The sequence below is a fragment of the Cervus canadensis genome, chromosome 28, assembly GCF_019320065.1.
Source record: "Cervus canadensis isolate Bull #8, Minnesota chromosome 28, ASM1932006v1, whole genome shotgun sequence".
NCBI classification, from domain to species: domain Eukaryota; kingdom Metazoa; phylum Chordata; class Mammalia; order Artiodactyla; family Cervidae; genus Cervus; species Cervus canadensis.
The window spans coordinates 20,737,303-20,755,645 of NC_057413.1; the positions used below are offsets into that span (position 1 = coordinate 20,737,303).

General features: G+C 43.7%; 1 protein-coding gene across 1 annotated transcript; it reads right to left on the reverse strand.

Annotated features, from left to right (window-relative positions):
• Positions 1-695: 695 nt before the first annotated feature.
• Positions 696-15,343, reverse strand: TRIM40 (tripartite motif containing 40). Its single transcript, XM_043450922.1, has 6 exons — positions 15,281-15,343; positions 14,092-14,644; positions 3,533-3,628; positions 2,665-2,883; positions 2,350-2,372; positions 696-2,169 (listed from the first exon to the last, which is right to left on the reverse strand). Exons 2-6 carry the CDS (start codon positions 14,434-14,436, stop codon positions 1,914-1,916), a joined length of 939 nt encoding a protein of 312 aa, XP_043306857.1. The 5' UTR covers positions 14,437-14,644; positions 15,281-15,343; the 3' UTR covers positions 696-1,913.
• Positions 15,344-18,343: the final 3,000 nt, after the last annotated feature.

Genomic DNA, 18,343 nt, shown 5'->3' on the forward strand with positions numbered 1-18,343 from the left:
TCCTCCAATTAAAATTATATATATATTAGAACTTAAAGAGAGATTCTGGCCTGTTGAAAGACTTTGCATATATTACGTCACTTAATCTTAGTAACCCTGCCAGGTACCTCCTATTATTATCTACCTTTTAAAGTTAAAAAAGCTGAGGCCTGGTGAATTTTGTGTACTTGCTCAGCCAAAATCATGCACCCGGGATTTTGATTTATGTCAGACTCAAGAGCTCTTAGCCACCAGGCTACCTTGTTCAGAAATGGGTCCCCCGGTAGGTGTGAATATTTTACTATTGGGCATGCTCTCAACAAGGGACTTGGATTCAGAAAGACAATTTATATTTCTTACACTGAGAAATAAAACTGCTAGTGAGTGAAAATACTCATGTTGGTCTATCAGCACTTGCAGGGTAATTGAGCTTCATTTGTTTGGAGTGTGGACTCAGTGCAGAGGAAGTGGATCGATCCTAAAACATGGCGACTTCAAGATAAGGTAGCTCCATGAGCCTCCACACTCTGCTTGTCACAGTCTGGTCTCAAGGTTCCCTCCTCCAGGAAGTGATGGAGTCCAGAGCCCCAAGCTCCCCATCACCCTCTCCAACACCCCAAAGGATTGTGCACACTTGTTGGGACATCCACACGTTTACGTGATTTTTTTACACTGTAGCAGCTCTTTCTATTAAAAGGAATGGCAACTCACTCAAGTTAGTTCAAATAATAGGAAAGTTTATTATAAGAGCGGACATGTAAATAAGGAAAATGGGACTTTTCCACCACTAACCAAGCTTCATGGGAAGCTATGGTGAGGTTGGTGGGGGGAACACAAGTAGTTCCCAAAGAAAGAACTGAAGATTTAAAAAATGTTAGTAATAATAACAAACACATATAGAGCTCACTCTGACCAGTCACTGTAAATAAATATTTTTTATATATTAATTCATTTAATGATCACAACAACCCTATGAGGTAGGTATTATTAATAGTCCCATTTTAAAAAATAGTCCCATTTTATACATCAAACAAGTGAGACAGATGCGGGTTGGATAGCTGTTATTACTCAACCAAAGAAGTGATGCACAAATAATTAATATACAAAGGTACTATTCATTGATCTGTATTTATTATATTATAGTTTCTGTGACATCTATTACCTCACAGTTTCTGTGGATCAGAAGTTTGGGTTCTTTGCTTGGGGTCTCATGAGGCTGCAATCAAGGTGTCAGCTGGGCTGGGTTCTCCTCTGGAGGCTTGACTGGGGAAAAATCCACTTCCAAGTTCATTTAGGCAGTTGGCAGAATTAATTTTCTTGCAGCTGCAAGGCTGAAGACCTCTGCTTCCTATTGGCTGAAGGCTGAAGGCTGCTCTCAGCTCCTGGAGGCTGCCTGCTGGCCGCAGAGTCACTCACATCATCAATTCAGCAAGGAGAATCTCAAGAGTGAGCGTGTTAACAAGGAGGCGTCCCATTTGTGTAAGGCAGTCCGTGAAGTGCCAGCCCATCCCCTTTGCCATATTCCGTTGATTAGAAGCAAGTCACAGGTTCTGCTCACACTCAGGGAGAGGGGATCACACAAGGGTATGAACACCATGAAGGAAGAATTATGAGAGGTCACTGTAGAGTCTGTCCATCACAAAAATAATCAAAGTGCCAGGCGAGTGGTGCAGACACCAGGTGTTACAGGAGCTCAGAAGGAATGTTCCTTCCAACAGATGTGCGGGCTCCACATTCAGAGGTGCTCTCACCATTGTGAGCTCATACCATTCAAATGTCTGGATGCTCCCATTTCAATATGAGATGGTGAGAGATGGGTGCTACCATCAGTTCACAGGAAAACGAAGGTCTTGGATCCTGACTGCTACAGTCGGAGCCAGAGTACAAGCCTGGTTCAGGAGAGAGGCTGTGACTATTGTCCAGGGGTCCGGGGGTCAGGCATCAGGTCGCAGCTCTAGCGACGAGGAATGGAGGTCATGTTCAGGAGCTGGCAGATCTGAGGGGCCACCGGGCAGACCTAATGGGAGGCTGGACAGGTTGGGGGAAGGAGAGCCAGGAGGGTGAGGTGAGTCTGAGATGAGATGGCCCAGGGATGAAGAGGTCAGAGCCGCTGAGGATGGCTGGACAAGTGATTCGTTGATTCTTTTCTCTAAGTTGGGATAAATAGCCTCTAATTGCTCTGGAGCGCTCCTAGAAACAAAAAATCCTTCAGCATATTCTGTTGACTCTTCCACTGTCCATGTAGCATGAAGATGCAGGTTAAAGGAACAGTGGAACTCCTTGACCTTGAGAAAGCCCACTCACACATCTAGGTTGCTGTGGGTTTGTGTGTGGAAGCACATGTAGGAAGGGAGATGGGATAGCTCATACCTGTTCAATAGGTCACTAGCATCCTAGGGGAGAGAAAGAGTGAGAGTCACAGTCGGTTCCTAGGTTCCTGTTTCCTCCAAGTCCCCTCCCCACCCCACTAGTGGGTGGCACTCAGGACTGCCATCTTGAGGACCGGAGGGGTACACCCCTTCTGTGTACCCCCGTCTGCTGCAGCAGCATTGGGCAGCCTTGGACAGGTCACCACCACGTGTCACAGAGAAGTCTCTTCTTACACCTCCCAGAGGGATACAACAGGTAGGCTGCCCACTATTTGGGGAGAATTCCAGGCTGTGGAAGGCACCCCAGGATATGCACCTTCAGCAGGCTGGTGTCCAGTTTCTTGGCCATCCCCTCCAGATCAGTGACCAGGCTGCTGAGGTGAAGTAATGCCCTGGAGATGCTAGGCATTCTGGACAGCTCTGCTGACACATCCTGCCGCTGGTCTGGCCACCACTGAGCAGGGGCATCCTGCTGTCTTCTGGTTTGGGGTTGCTGCTCCAGCTCAGCCTCCAGCCTGTGGGTCCCATGATCTGCCTGAAACTCCAGAAAAGGAGTTCTGTAAGATTTGATGTCAGAAGGCTCCCCCTAGCCCTCGGCCTCTGAACATTGAGTGAGAATGCTGATTTCTCAGTCTTCCTCCCTTCATAACATTGACTCTATGTGTCACGGGTATTAAAGAGGCAGCCATGTTCTTCAAAAATGCAGGGACACCTTCTCCCCACCTAACACCCTTGTGAACATCCACACGTGTCATGTTACACACACACACACACACACACACACACGCACATATACACAGACTCTGCTATATCCTCCCACTGCCTTTTAACCCTCTCGGGTCATAAGGTGAGGAGAGACCCCACACTGAAGTGAGCAAGAGAGACAGAAAGGTAGATGGTCAGAGACAGAGAAAGAGACCTACGGTTTGCAGAGTAATTTTCAACTGACAGTCTGCTTGTCTCTGATTTTCACCTTGAACCGGGTGGAGCAGGACTGGCTTTCATTGAACATATAAACCACATGAAGTTCAGAGGGTTTGACTTGCCCCAGGCCACTCAGCCAGCAAACCCCAAGACAGAGCCCACCACCCATGTTTCAGCCTCCAGGCCCTCCCCTGCAGCAGGCTGCTCCAGACAGACAGATGGCCAGATTGGAGTCCTTCCTGAGACTCTAAGAAACCCACCTTCATCTCCTGCAGTCTCTCCTCCTCCTGAGTTCTGAGTCGCTGGAGTTCACAGATGTCCTTTTTGAGCTTCCTGATCCTGCGGTTGAGTCGTTCCTAGGGAGACAGACATGCCTGATGGTCAGACCACGGGTAAGGGTGATGCCCAAGGAACACATGGTTGGGGGGTGAGGGTGGTGGGTGTCCTGATCCCAGGATGAGGCTAAAGGAAAATTCTGCCTAAAAAGAGGCAGCTTTCTATGTGTCATCCTAGAGGGAAGAAATACAAGAGTTTATTTAATGGATGATGATGGTGAAAAGAGATTGTTTTTTTAAGCCTTACCTACACAGGAATAACAGATAGTAACAGAACCTTTTCTACTCTGACTTCAGTGTGTTTTTCTCCCAACATCTAAAAGTTATATGCTGATCACTGGCAACTCTTACTACTTCTCATCAACAAGTGAAGCCAATCTAGCTAGAACTGACTTAGAGAGGAGATGCAAAGCCTCTGGCACCGGTCCCCCAACCCTGGCTGGGATGGACCAGAATCCTTTATTAGAGGTAAGCCTGTAGCCCAGGAAGGCATGGGACCTCTCTCTTAATCTTAAATCATTGTCTGGATGGGTCACTGCATCCAGGAAACTAAGGATATAATGAATGATTTCGGTTTCTAAAAAATTTACTTTCAGGTTTTTGAAAAACAATGTAGGAAGCAAAAATAAACACAGCTAATACAGATATCAACATGGGCCTTTAATGACTCAAAATGGAAGAAAGGTACAGGGTGGGGGTGACAGCGAAAGATTCTGGAAACAATCTCCTTGTCATCCCTTTTTAGACTGGTGACAAAATGTATTTGCCCTGCTAGATAAAAGGGCATATAAAGCTGTAGTAATAAAACAGTATGGTGCTGGGGCAAGAACATTTAGAAAATGAAAGAAGAGAGAGCTCAAGGAGAGACCCATGTTTACAAAAGACTTTAAAAAGAAAAAGTACAAAGAAATGAGTCACAGGTATGAAATGTACAGTGTGGAGGATATAGTCAGTAACTGTGTCATATCTTTGTATAGTGACATACTGTAACTAAACTTGTCCTGGTGATCATTTTGAAATGTATAGAAATATTGAATCACTATGTTGTGTAAGAGGAGCTAACATAGTATTGCAGGTCAATTATACTTTCAAAATGAACAAACAGAAAAAAGAAATCAGATTTGTGGTTATCAGAGGTAGAGAATAGGAAGAGGGTGAATTGGATAAAGGCAGTCAAAAGGTACAAGTTTCCAGTTATAAGATAAATAAGTACTAGAAATGAATGTGCAACACAATAAATATAATCAACACTGCTGTATGTTATATATGAAAGTGGTTAAGAGAGTGAATCCTAAGAGTTCTGATCACAAGAAATTTTTTTAAAATTTTTTTAACTTCATATCTATAGGAGATAATGGATATTCACCAAACTACTGTAATAATCATATTGCTATGAATATACATCAAATCATTACACTGTACATCTTAAACTTTTATCCTACTGTTTGTCAATCATATCTCAGTAAAACTGAAATAAAATAAAATCAAAAGTAGTATATAGATCAGTAAGAGAGGAGACAAAATCTGTAGGAGATGGTGTTGAGAAACCGGCTTACAACAACAGAGAAAAATAAAGCCAGACGCCTATCCAGAACTCTAGATGGACTAAAGACCGCATGAAAGGAAAACTATGAAGTTAATAGAAAATAATGTTAAAGAATAAATTTGTGGCCTGGGGGTAGGGAAAATTTGTCTTAAATAAAACCCCCAAAGCACAAACCATGAGACAATGATTTAATTTGAAGACCTTAAAAATTAAATATTTCTGTTCAGTAACAACACTATGGACAAAACTAACAGAGAAATGACAGACTAGGAGATAATATCTGCAATGTCTAAAACCAACAAGAGACTTATTATATACAGAACATCACAGGAAAGCCTAGGGAATTCCCTGGCAGTCCAGTGGTTGAGATTCAGTGCTTTCACTGCCGTGGGTCTGGATTCATTCCCTGGTTGGTGAACTAAGATCCCACAAGCCGCACAGTGCAGCCATAAATACATAAATAAATAAATAAAATGAAAGCTGAGAAATAAATAAGAAGACAGGAAACCAAAAGAAAAATTTGGAAAGAATATGAACAGTTAATTTACAGAAGAAGGGATGCCCAAACTCATCAGTGATTAGAGAAATGGAAATTAATACAATGGAATATTACCTGACCCTCATCAGATGAATGAAAATTAGACAATTGGATAATGCCTGGGGAAGGTGGGATGTATGCGGGTGTGAGGACCACACTGCAGGCTCCTGAGATGTGCACTGGCATAGCATTCTGTTGAGGGTCTTGGCCACCTAGGTGTGTTTTCCTCTATGATCCAGTGGTCCTGTTTCTGAATAAAAATCCCAGAGAATTCCTCACTCAGGTTCTAAGATAATATGTACGCTACAACGCTGTTTGTGGTAACAGAGTTGGAATCACGTAAAGTCCATTCCTGTGAAATGGATGGGTAAAATGAGGAAGGTGCCTGCTGCGGAACACTATGCAGCTATCAGAAACAATGGACCACGTGACCCACAAAACGTGAACTGATCTCAAATTCATGGTAGAATGGAAAGCAGGAAGTAGAGACTTCCCTGGTGGTCCAGTGGTTAAGACTCCGCACTTCCACCACAGAGGGCATAGGTTCAATCAATACCTGCTCAGGAATTAAGATCCCACAAAGGGCCCAGTTGAGGCGGAAAAAAAGGGGGGGAAAAAGAAATAGAATGAGTCCCATCATGTAATGTTGTTAATTCAATATATAAACACACAGTGCAGCAATGTGTGTTTTGTAAACTGTCTACAAATAAAAATATAACAAACACTAAGTAGTTACCCATGGAAGAAAAAGGAACAGTGATTAAATTAAATGGAACAAACAAAACAAAAACGGGATTTGTGGACTAAACAAAGAAAGTGAAAGTCGCTCAGTCATGTCTGACTCTGTGACCCTGTGGACTATACAGTCCATGGAATTCTCCAGGCCAGAATCCTGTACAGACCATGGGATTCTCCAGGCCATGATACTGCAGTGGGTAGCTATTCCCTTCTCCGGGAGATCTTCCCAACCCAGGCATCAAATCCAGGTCTCCCACACTGAGGGTGGATCCTTTACCAACTGAGCCACAGGGAAGCCTGGACTAAAGATAAGAGTGTGCTATTAACCAAAGAGTGTGTGTTTCAGTGAGTAAATCCATCTCAACTCAGGTCAAAAAAAAAAAAAAAATGGGGGAGAGGGGATTTTGTTATTGTTGGCTGTTCATGGGGGATATTTCTTTCTTTTTTTCTTTCCCCTGTCATTTTGCTTCACTTCCTCTTCGGAAAAGAAGTGTCTTGCATCACTGGAGACGTACAGGAGGCTGGGGTTGGACAAGATGACTTTGAAAGTTCTTTCTGGCCCTGAGATTCAGAAGATGGAACCAAAGTCAAGGGTCTAGGGGTGAGGCATCAGCAAGGACATTCATGCAGACAAAGAGTAAGCAGAAGAGACAGTGATGTCACTAGGAAATTGTTAAAAATTTGTCATGTCACTGGGTGTTACCTGCATGCATTTCCCAGCAGAGAAGGAATAAAACAGAAGGAAGGGCATGTGAATTTCACTCAGGGGCCTCGCTGGTGAAGGTGGAGGCTCAGGTGGAGTGGGGAATTGTGTAATGAAAGTTCAGGTCTCACAAAGTTGAAACAAGCAAATAACCTGCACCGTGTTACCCCTTCCATTTACTCTCTCTGGTGTCACAACTACATTTCTTGAAGGAGTAGGCGATTCTCACTGTCTTCACATCCTCATGGCCCTTTTGCTCCCCAGCATCTGCCTTTGCTTCTCATCACTCTTTGGAAACTGCTCTCTCCAAGGTCACCAGTGACCTCCAGGAAAGAAACTTCAGAGGTGCCTTCTTCTCAGGCTCCTCTTCTTTGATGTGATTCTCCCCACCCCACTCTCCCCACCTCCCACCCCCTGTCCTTCCTTGACCTTTGTGAGGTTTTCTTTAACCCGTTTCTTTTGCTGAACTATGTCCTTAATTTCAGGCTTCAGATTTTATCATAATTTCCTGAAAGATGTTTGTCCTAACAGTCAATCCTATTTCTAGCTGAGACCTAAGTATCTTCTACTGCCCTATTGGCAGTTCAAACTCAGTCTGGAGTAATCAAACTCAGTCTGGAGTAATCAAACTTCTCTTCCTCTTCCTCACCCTCTTCTGCAATCCACTACTCTTGACTGCCATATTTCTGTCCTTGGACCCACTACTCTGCCTGTCATCCAACTTGAAATCTCAGTCATATATTGTCTTTTTCCTGTTTTACTCCTGTCTTCAAAAGAGTTTCTTATTGTCAAAGATAAGCCCAAACTCCTTAACCCAATATCCAAGACCCCTCCCCCATAACCCAATTATATTTTCTGTGTTCCATCTCCCTACTTTCTCAGGAAAGTTCTTCACAGGAGCCAAATGGAGTTGCTTGTGGTTTCCCAAACACACCCCACACAGCCACACCTCTCTTTCACTTCCCTCTGCCAGGAATGCTATCTGTTTCTGCCTGTCAAAGTCAAGCCTGTTCCTAAGATCTGGTTCAAAACGTCACAGTCCTGTCTTCTGGAGTAGTTTAAAATTTAATGAAAAGTTTACAGTCAACTATGAACATTGTGTAAATAAAAAAGGATGCAAAGATAGCAACAATAAAGATAAATGCATGAAATAATCGAAGATAATTCAGATCTATCATTTACAGTATTCAAAATGAATAAGGTAAAGTCCTTTTTAAAAAAAATGTTTATTACATCCAGTTTTGCATTAAGATAATATTTAGTGTGTGCATATTATGTGAACAAGGTACTCATTAGAATTAAAAAGCAAAATTCCACAAACTTTTATCTTACTAAAATATTCCTCAGGGAGTTTGAGGAAAAAAAAGACAAATTGAAAGATAAGCAATGGTTCAAGCTGTGTTTTGAATTAATAAATACTTTTTTAAAGTCTGTGATCCTAAAATGTGATTTTGCAATAAAAAAATTTTGACAAGAGCAGTAAGTAGTGATGAAACATGAGAACTTAGCAACACTGAAAATCCTCTCAAATGGCTTACTAACAATATGCATCAAAGAAAAAGTGGTTAGAAGGCAAAAAGTTACCTTTCCCGATATAGTTACCAAAAAACCAAAAAGACCAATTTTCAAAAAACATGCTCCTTATGGAACAAGTCCCAAAATATAGATAAGAAAGGTATAATCTATTATGTTTTATGAGGAAAAATGGTGTTGATGACTAAACCTGACAATGTCCACATGATCATACATATAGAAAATGTCAGGAAATTAAGTTAAAGGATATATGAATTCAGCAACGACTCTCATTTGGATCCACAATGTACCAATTGCCAAAAAAATTACTCTTATAAAATATATAGCTACCCTCAATATGAGATTTAAATTAAGAAATGTAACATCTGATTCAGCAACATAAAGGAAAACACTTAGTGATATTAATATATCCTGCTAGTGGTCAAGACCATGTAGGCCCATAAAAGTAATAATTCTTAATGCAGGCAACAAATTTAGTGTGATACCAATTAAAATTTCATGGAATTCTCCATAATGCTTAGAAACATTGCATAAGAAAATCCTTCTGAAAAGACAGCAAGAACATCAGGTTACAAAAATTACTATTTGGTGAAGATGCTCTACATTAAAAAATAAACCAAAAAGCAATAAGTATCAAAACTGCATAATAACTTTCAAACTGAAAACACTAAATCCCTAGTTTCAAAAATCAAGTTGGTGCTCCATGCCGCATTCCAATCCCACTCGGTTTCACTCATAGATAGGTTCACTTTTCCAAATTCGACCTACCACAGCTTCACTCTTTTCAAACCTTTCACATCCCCGCCTCTAACCACACAGCTGGTGTTCTTTCTCACATATTACCGAGGAAATAAATCCAGACACGTGAGTCACCTCCCAAACTGCAAGACTCCTTCCCCTTGCAGATGCCTTCTTTTGTTCCCCACTGTTTCAATGGAAAGAGTGTGCCTCCTCCCAGCCCAGCATCCACTGCTTTGCTGACGCCCACCTAACTAGATGGCTCAGCATCATTCAATGTACCCTGTAGTTGCTTCTTAGCATCTGGAACACCACTTCCCTAGCTTTTCTCAAGCCTTGCTAGTGCCTTAGCCCAAGTCTCCCTTACTGGGTCCCCCTCCATCTTGCATCTAAGTGATGGCCTTTCTTGGGACCTTGCCCTGGAAACTCTCTTCTCCCTAGACTCTCTCCTTGGGATATTGCAGCAATTCCCTCAGTTTTAAATATTATCTTTTAAAAATTATTTTATTTACTTTCATTTATTTTTTTGACTGCTCTGCGTGATTTGTGGGATTTTAGTTCCCTGACCAGGGAGGATTAGGATGGAGTCTTAACCACTGCACTGCCAGGGAATTCCCTTAAATACTATCTTTATTCTGATGGCACCCTGTCCTAGGTTCTGGGAATACTACCCCAGACTCTCTTTGGAGATTCAGATTTCTTAGCCAGCTGCATATCTAAGATTCTGCTTTGATGTGTCTCAACTTGGACTCGACTTGTCTTAAATGGAACTTGATGTTTCGTTCAAACCTGTTCTCCTCAGTCCTTATCTTTCTTTCCATCATCCATCTAGTTTCTCATGAAGTCATCTTTTGATTCCCTTCATTCCCTCACCCCACTTCTAATTTGTCAGTAGATGCTGTCAATTCACACTCTAATTATAAACTCTTCAAGTGCAACAAGACATGTCCAGATTTGGGGCTCCCAAATCTGTATTCCCTTCTGCCCAGTCTTTCCACTGGCCACCTTCTCTTTTCCCTGGTCTCAGCAACAGTGCCACCTCCTCCGTGAGGCCCTCACTGACCACATGGGTCACCCATTACTCTCCATCTTTGATTCCTGTTTGTTTTCTTCCTAGATCATACAAGACTTGTCATTTGTTTGATTTCTTGCCTGTCTTTCTTTGGAAAATCCCTGGCAGGAGGGATGGCATCTGACTTGTTCAGCATTGTATTCCTAGCATGTATGGTAGTTACTGATACACTGCAGGAACTTACTCAAGTCTTTCTTAAACAAATATTGTTATTTATTTACTTTAGGTTCCTTGTCATAATTTAAAGGTAGACTAGAGGACAGAGATTATGAATCATCTTTATAGTTCCAACAATGCCTGGCATGACATCATACACAAAGCACAGACCTGAATAATAGATTTTCCCATCTATTCACTGGCCCATCAGCAGGTGGGAGACCACCCTCTACCCTCCTGTGATCCCCTGCACTTAGAGGGAATGATGTTAGAACTAGAGAACTTGGCCTTTTTGGTTTTCTGAGTTATTTCTCTCCCTTCCCATAGTCACCCTTGATCTGGACTCCTCACTTTCTCATTCTGTCTCAAATGTGTTCAAAAAGTCAAGAATCTAAGAGAAGGCTTTGGAAATTCATCTTTCATTATTGGATAGAAAGACACCATGGTGAAAATACGTCAATTTTCCATCCAATCAAATGGAAACTAAATTGGGGGTGGGAGAGGGGGAAGATTGGTTTGAAAAATGCTAAAGCTAATTGGCAAAGTAGGCCTATATAAATATCCACAAAAATTCTGAAAAATAAGAATATTCTGACAGTTCTAAGACCTACCTGACACTAAAATACATTGGAAAAGGACAGTTTTAAAAATGGTTTTACACCCAGGCAGAACTAGAACAGAACAGAATAGAGTTGAGAAAATATGCAAGTCTATATGCACCCATGGCATACTATAAAGTTGGGATTCAAATCAGTGGGGGACTATGGGTTATTCCGTAGTAAATGATGACAGGAAAACTGATCATAATTTGGAAGCTATCTTAATCTTTCATCAAAATATATCTTGGATATTCTAAGCCCTTTAAAATAAATGTTGCAACCTACTCATTGCAACATTTCTTGTGATCTCAAAACAAAACAGTAACCTATAGATAACTCAATATCAGCCAATTTATGGTACATTCATAGAGCTGAACATCATGCAGTTGTTGAATTCATAAGATCCAAAGGTACTGATGGGAAAATGAAATAATGTCCAAGATGTATTTTTAGATGATAAAAATGAGTTACAGAAAGATATGTAGAGAATCCTTGTGTGTCTGTGTTTTAGACAGTGTGTTCATACACACAATTTTTTGAAAGAATTATACACAAAAATCTAACAATGGTTACTTCTAGGGTCTGAGAATAGGGGAAAACAGGAAGAAAGACTTTTAGTTTTGACTTTATACATTACAATGTTGCCTGAACGTACCACTTTGATGATAAAAGTTTTTTACTTTTTTAAAAAATTAAAGTAAAAATAAATCTAGGAATTTCTCTGGAGCTGTTGCAGTCAGTGTGGGTTCGGTTCAGTTTCAGATAGCTCCTCGTTCTAGCTTACACTTCTGGATACCTATAGGCCCCTTCTGGTGTAGTCAGTGTTACCTACAGGGATTTTAATCTGTTGCACCGGTCATTTCTGAAGCGGTTCCCTTTGTTTATTTGGCTTCTGTTTGCTGGTCTCTTCAATGTCTAATTTCCGCCCTGATACAGGCGGGCGGAGGTGGTCTCTTGTTTAGGTTCGCTGGTTCAGTCGTGCTGCGGGGAGAGAGGGGCGCTGCAGGCGGATATCACTGGCCTGTGTGGGGAGCACTCACAGTGTTCCGGCCACACTGGGTTTGCCCCCGCTCGCGGCGTGTGCTTCCCCGTCTACACTGCTCAGGCTCCCGGCTGCTCTATATGGAGCGGGCCCTGCGTTGCGTGCGGTTCCAGTTTTCGGGTATTCCACAAAAGCGCGGACTCGGTTGGGCCTGCGTTTTGTGCCTTCCCCGGCCTGAGCAGCTCAGGCAGCCAGGAGCTTGACGGGCACACTCTCCCCCTACGCGGTCCCAGCCTCAGTTTTCTCGCGCAGGTCGGATGCGCCTTGTGTCTGTTCTCGGGAGCTGGCCTCTAGCCACGACCCTCCCGGCGGATGTCAGCCATCCAGAATCTCAGGAAGTCTTAGGTTAGAAACTGGGAGCCTGATTGCAGTTTGGTAGGGGTGCCATCTCTGGGGCCGAGTTTGCCCCTTTCCCCTCCCCGCTGCCTTCTGCCTCCGGTGGGGCTGGGCCGGTCCGTAGCCTGCGAGCTCTTCTCTGGGATCACTCGGTTCTTCCTTTGTTCTGCGAAGGGGCCCGCAGTGTGTTCCGGCCGGTTAATTTTCTCTCTCTCTCTTGCTATCCCACAGTTTAAGTTGCTATCTCGCATTAGCTCCCTCCGATTGCCCTCAGGGCATTCGGGCCCGGTCCTTACCCTAAGCAATGCCGCTGGCTCCTCTCCATTCCGCCCCCACTTGCTGGTGGCGGATGCGGGCGTCTGGGGTACTTTTCTGCTGGGAGTTGGTTTTAGGCATGTAATCTGTGGGTTATATTTATTTTTCCTCCCAGTTAGGTTGCCCTCCAAAATTTGAAAACTTCCCCCAGACCCGCCAGTGAGAGGGTTTTCTGGTGTTTGGAAACTTCCTCTATTAGGACTCCCTTCCCGGGATGGGTCTCCGTCCCTAGGTCTTTGTCTCTCTTTTTATCTTTTATATTTTGTCCTACCTCCTTTCGAAGACAATGGGCTGCTTTTCTGGGCGCCTGATGTCTTCTGCTAGCAGTCAGAAGTTGTTTTGTGAAGTTTGCTCATTGTTCAAAAGTTCTTTCGATGAATTTGTAGGGGAGAGAGTGGTCTCCCCGTCCTATTCCTCCGCTATCTTAGCTCCTCCCCCTCCAAAAGTTTTTTAAAATAGGATAAAAATACTTACTATTGGAAGGAAGGAAAAAAAGACAAAGGAAGAAGGAAAAGAGAGAATCATGTACTAATTTCCAAGTTTCAATGTATTTACAGGATAACTGTTAACATATGTAAATGTGGCTCAGTGGTGAAAAATTCCCCTGCCAAGCAGGAGATGTAAGTTTGACCCCTGGGTTGGGAAGATCTCCTGGAGAAGAAAATGGCAACCCACTCCAGTGTTCTTGCCTGGGTAATCCCATGGACAGAGGAGCCTGGCAGACTACAGTCCATGGGGTTGCAAAAAAGTCAGACCATGACTTAGCGAATAAACATCAACAAAACCTGATTACGTTTCTGGCCAATATTCTAGTACTGTCAATCAAGGGAACCATATAGTATTAATATTAAAAGAGTTTTGCCTTATTTAGTCCAGCTCCTTCATACTACAGATGAGAAATGTGAGGAGTTCATGCTTCCTGGGAATCTGATGTCACGGGACAGTGTCTCCTCTCAGACTCCTACTAATACATTGAAACTTTAACATCAGTAGCAAGATATACACAGAGAAATGAAGACAAGGGTCCAAAACAGGATAAAGCAGAAGAAAGGAAGACAAGTGTCAGTTACTGAACCTCTGTGACATGCTCGGGATCAAGGGCAGGGAGTAGAAAGGAGTGACTTGGGAAGGTGGGGGCAGGGGGATAGTGACGATGACCTCACGTTACCTTGTAGTGGCTGATGGCATTTTCAATGGCCAGTTCACGGTGAGACTTGTGTTCAGGGGTCATCCGGCATTCCATGCACAGAAGACGTCTGCTTTCCTCACAGAACCAGCACACCTTCTTCTGGTGGCTGTCACAGGTATAGCCGGCCCCCAGGACCCCCTCGGAACAGGGCTTCCGGCAGAGGGGGCAGCTGCGGACTCCGGAGGCCGAGGCCTTCTCCAGGTGCTGGGCCAGGCAGGCCCGGCAGAAGAGGTGGCCGCAGTCGGTGCGCACTGCCTCCTTCAGGCACTCCTGGCAGATGGGGCAGACGCCCTCTTCCCGGCGGTCCTCCCGCAGGGGGCCCATGGCCTCCACCCCACACTGCCAGCGTCCCGACTATTAGGGCCTCCTTCCCCACAGGAACTTTGGACGGCTTGCCGCTCTTGACAGTCCAGATAAGGAGGAGACAGCCCCGGAGAGGCTCAGAGGACACAACTCAGCCCTCCAATTCCAAGAACTGCCCGCCCTTCCTCAACAGAGCATTGCATGGACGGAAACCACAGAAAACAGCATTCTGCAACAAGTTCAAGAAACACATCACCTTTCACATTACCCTCTGGTTTCCTAGTCTTTAGTAGACATAAAATCACTCTTTTTCCTACACCTGGAGGAAGCAGGTGATTCAAAGACCATGTTTCCTCTTCAGAGCTTTCTGTGAATATTTTTTTTTTTTCTGTGAATATTTTTACAGCTCAAAGTTAAGAGGCCAAAGTGTCCCTGTCAGAAGCCAGAGCTTCATAAACTTCAAAGGTGAAAGTCTCTGATTTGCTCTCAGTTGAGAGAAGCTGCAGGAGCTGGTTGAGTAGCACACTGCGATACTTGAAGCCTCGCGGTCACACTCTAAGAGTTTGGCTACTGCTGTTAATTATGACTTGACATTTGCATCAGCATCTCTGTCAGCTGTTCATTCTACCAACCAGCATCTCTTTCAGGGTTATACAAATTCCACAATCAAAGGGACAGATAAGAAGAAAAGGACAGAGAAAAGTCCAGAGACCTTTTCCCTTCCTTTCAAACCACCTCCAAAGACCCAAGGAAGAAAGTACTCTCCCGTCCCTATTTCCCTCAAAACACTGCATTCAACTCTCATCCCCTCATCCCCAAGCCTCTTGTCTAGTCCTCCTCCAGAAAAGCTCCCCTTGTATCCTACCTCAGTTTCTCCCATGGTGATTTCAGGTCATGTCTCGTGGTCCAGATCTGGAGCGATGGCCAGCAGGCAGCTGGTTCTTTTTAAACTGTGCGAATTATATATGTTCACGTGTTAGTAAAACTGGGGGAGAGGTGATGAGGCCCATCCTCCCCACAGCTGCGTGACTGACAGAGGGGTGAGATGGACTTTGGTCAGTGAAAGGTGTGGCGTGTTTGCACACAGGAAGGAGGAAAGTCTTGGTGCCTCGGATGTAAATATGACATGAAGTCAGAGTCAGGACACACAGTGAAGACCTCCCAGAGCCCAGCTGCGGTGCTTCGGGATCCGGGTGTGGTCGGTGTGGGTGACACAGAACCACGGCATCTGCTCACGATACCGGAACACCAGGTGCCCACCCACTGTCTTCCAGTCAGGCTGGTCTCAGCACTCACCCTGGGGGAGCCCATGGGGAATAACACTAAAAAGAGTTGCCGGTTGAGGTTTTTTTTTTTTTTTTGCCACCCTGTGAGACTTGTGGGATCTTGGCTCCCCAACCAAGCACCGAACCTGGGTCCTTGGCAGTGAAAGCATGGAGTCCTAACCACTAGACCTCCAGGGAATTCCTGAGGCTTTGTTAAAAGGTCCAACATTCTTGTTCAAATCTCACTCCATGCTATCCTTCCTCAATCCCACCTGGCCACTGTCTGCTGTGGGATTCCTATAAAAAAGTCACTTTCCCAGGCTTCCTAGGTGGCTCAGTGGTAAATATCTGCCTCCCAATGCAAGAGACATGGGTTCAATCCCTGATCCAGGAAGATCCCACATACCATGGAGCAACTAAGCCGGTGTGCCACATCTATGAAGCCGGTGCTGTAAAGCCTGGGGAGCTGCAACTAGAAAGCCCATGTGCTGCAACTACTGCAGCCTGTGTGTCTAGAGCCTGTGCCCCACAAGAGCAGACAGCACAATGATAAGCCCTAGCACGGCAGCTAGAAGTAGCCCCCGTCACAGCAACTAGAATAAAGCCCGCAGAGCAATGAAGACCCAGCACAGCCAAAAATAAGTAAATAATAAAAATTATTTTTTAAAAAATGTTACTTTCACCATAGCCACAGTTACTTGGCCTTTTTATCAAAGGCGATGGCTCCCTCAAATCTCAGGGTGACAGGTGGAGTGAGCATCTTACACACTCCATACCACCACCTCCTGAGCGTGATGCCCCAGAGCCAGATAAAAATACCTGTGTGTGGAGCTCTGGCTGTCCACCTTCTCCCTCTGCCTTGCTGTCCTCCACAGAGCCAATTCCCCCGATTTGTTACAGATGAGCCACTGAGTCTTGTGAATGACACTTATGGGCTCTTCCCTGCCCTACCTTGCAATCCTGCTATCGTCCTGGGTGATTTCAAGGACGATGTAATTGACCATCAGGCCTGACGCCCTTCAGCCCCTTGACTTGCTCACATCCAGTGACCTTTCCTTTTGGGGACCACCCTGGTGACCATTCTCTGGTCCTTGTCAGAACAGACTTCACCACCCGAAGTCACAAATCCAGGCATCAGACTTGTCTTACATCTCTCTCCCAAGCTTCTTACTACCTCATCTGGTCATCAATCTCTAATCCTTGACCCCTCCACATTCCTCATTTGTCACGTCTCATGAGATAATATGAGAAAGGAAAATGTGGAGAGATTAAGTAACCTGCTGAGGCCACAGACGGGTAAACAGGGAGTTGGGATTTAGATCTGGATGTCTGTCATTTTAGCCCATGGGCTTCTTCACCACAAAATGTCATCTTTTCACACCGTTCCTTGCCCTTACAAAGAGATCAATAAAGTCTTAATAAATGGAAAGATGAATTGTCAGATAGATTGATAATTAGATTCTGGATAAATAGATGAAAAATAGCACTTTGTACCACTTTGGTTTACTGACAATATGGTAACTTCTTCTACAGTTATTTAGGTACTTTTCTTGATTTTCCTACTAGATTATTGAGCAACTTGAAGGTAGAGACACACTTAATGCCAACTTAAGAATAATTCAAATATAGAAGTCGGGCTTCCCTGGTGGTCCAGTGGTTAAGACTGCAGGCTTCTACTGCAGAGGATGTGGGTTTGATTCCTGGTCAGGGATATAAGATCCCACATGCCACACTTGTGGTATGGCCAAAAAGGGGAAAAAAAAAAAAAAAATATATATATATATATATATAAGTCATAGAATAGACAAGTAAATTCAATCATATTTTAAAAGATCTGCGTGTGTGTGTGGGGGAATTGCAAAAGAATGTCAAGAGACAAATGACAAAATGAAAATGTAAAAATAAAACATATTTAGAATTATTGTTAAAATCAAAGAGTTAGCACTTCTCTGGTGGTCCAGTGGTCAAGAATCTGCCTTGCGATGGGATACAGATTCAATTCCCTGGTTGGGGAACTAAGATCCCACATGTTGCAGGGCAACTAAACCCATGAGCCACAACTACTGAGCCCGTACTCCACAACTGGAAAACGCCTGCACGCCCCAGTGAAGACCCACTGTAGCTAAAAATAAAATAAAATAAAAATGGTAATTTATTAAAAAAAAAAAAAACTAAGGGTTAATTCCCTTAACGCATAGAGCACTCTCTAACACACACAAAAATTAACAAGTATGAAACTGGACAGAAGATATAAACAGACACTTCATAGAAAAAAAAAGACTCTAAAACATGTGAAAAGATGCTCAAACTCTCTTACATGAAGAAATTGCACATTAAAATGGCTCTGAAATTAGATGGCAGGATGACTGGAGAACTGGGGTTGGAAAGGGACTTTCTTTTATGTTCTTACTGTACCTTTTAAATTCGGAACCAAGTGAGACTATCACCTGGGTTTCCCCTGTGACTCAATGGTAAAGAACCTACCTGCTAATGCAGGAGATGAGCCAGGGGCCCAGTGATTTGCATCTTTTCCCTCTCCTTCACTGGCTCTGCTCTGACACTTTCCAGCAGAGAAGCTTCCTTACCTCTTCTTGTAGCTGCTTTAAATTCTTTTTTTTTTTTTTTTGCTTTAAATTCTTAGAATCAGTTTAAGCTCAGTTCAT

Excerpts from the sequence above, each read along its gene's own strand:
- TRIM40 (XM_043450922.1), bottom strand. The coding sequence starts at position 14,436 with ATGGGCCCCCTGCGGGAGGACCGCCGGGAAGAGGGCGTCTGCCCCATC. Across the intron at positions 2,884-3,532 it reads AGAGACTGCAGGAGATGAAG|GCAGATCATGGGACCCACAG; the intron begins GTGGGTTTCTTA and ends CTGGAGTTTCAG. Across the intron at positions 2,170-2,349 it reads GCTAGTGACCTATTGAACAG|GAGCGCTCCAGAGCAATTAG; the intron begins GTATGAGCTATC and ends TTTTGTTTCTAG.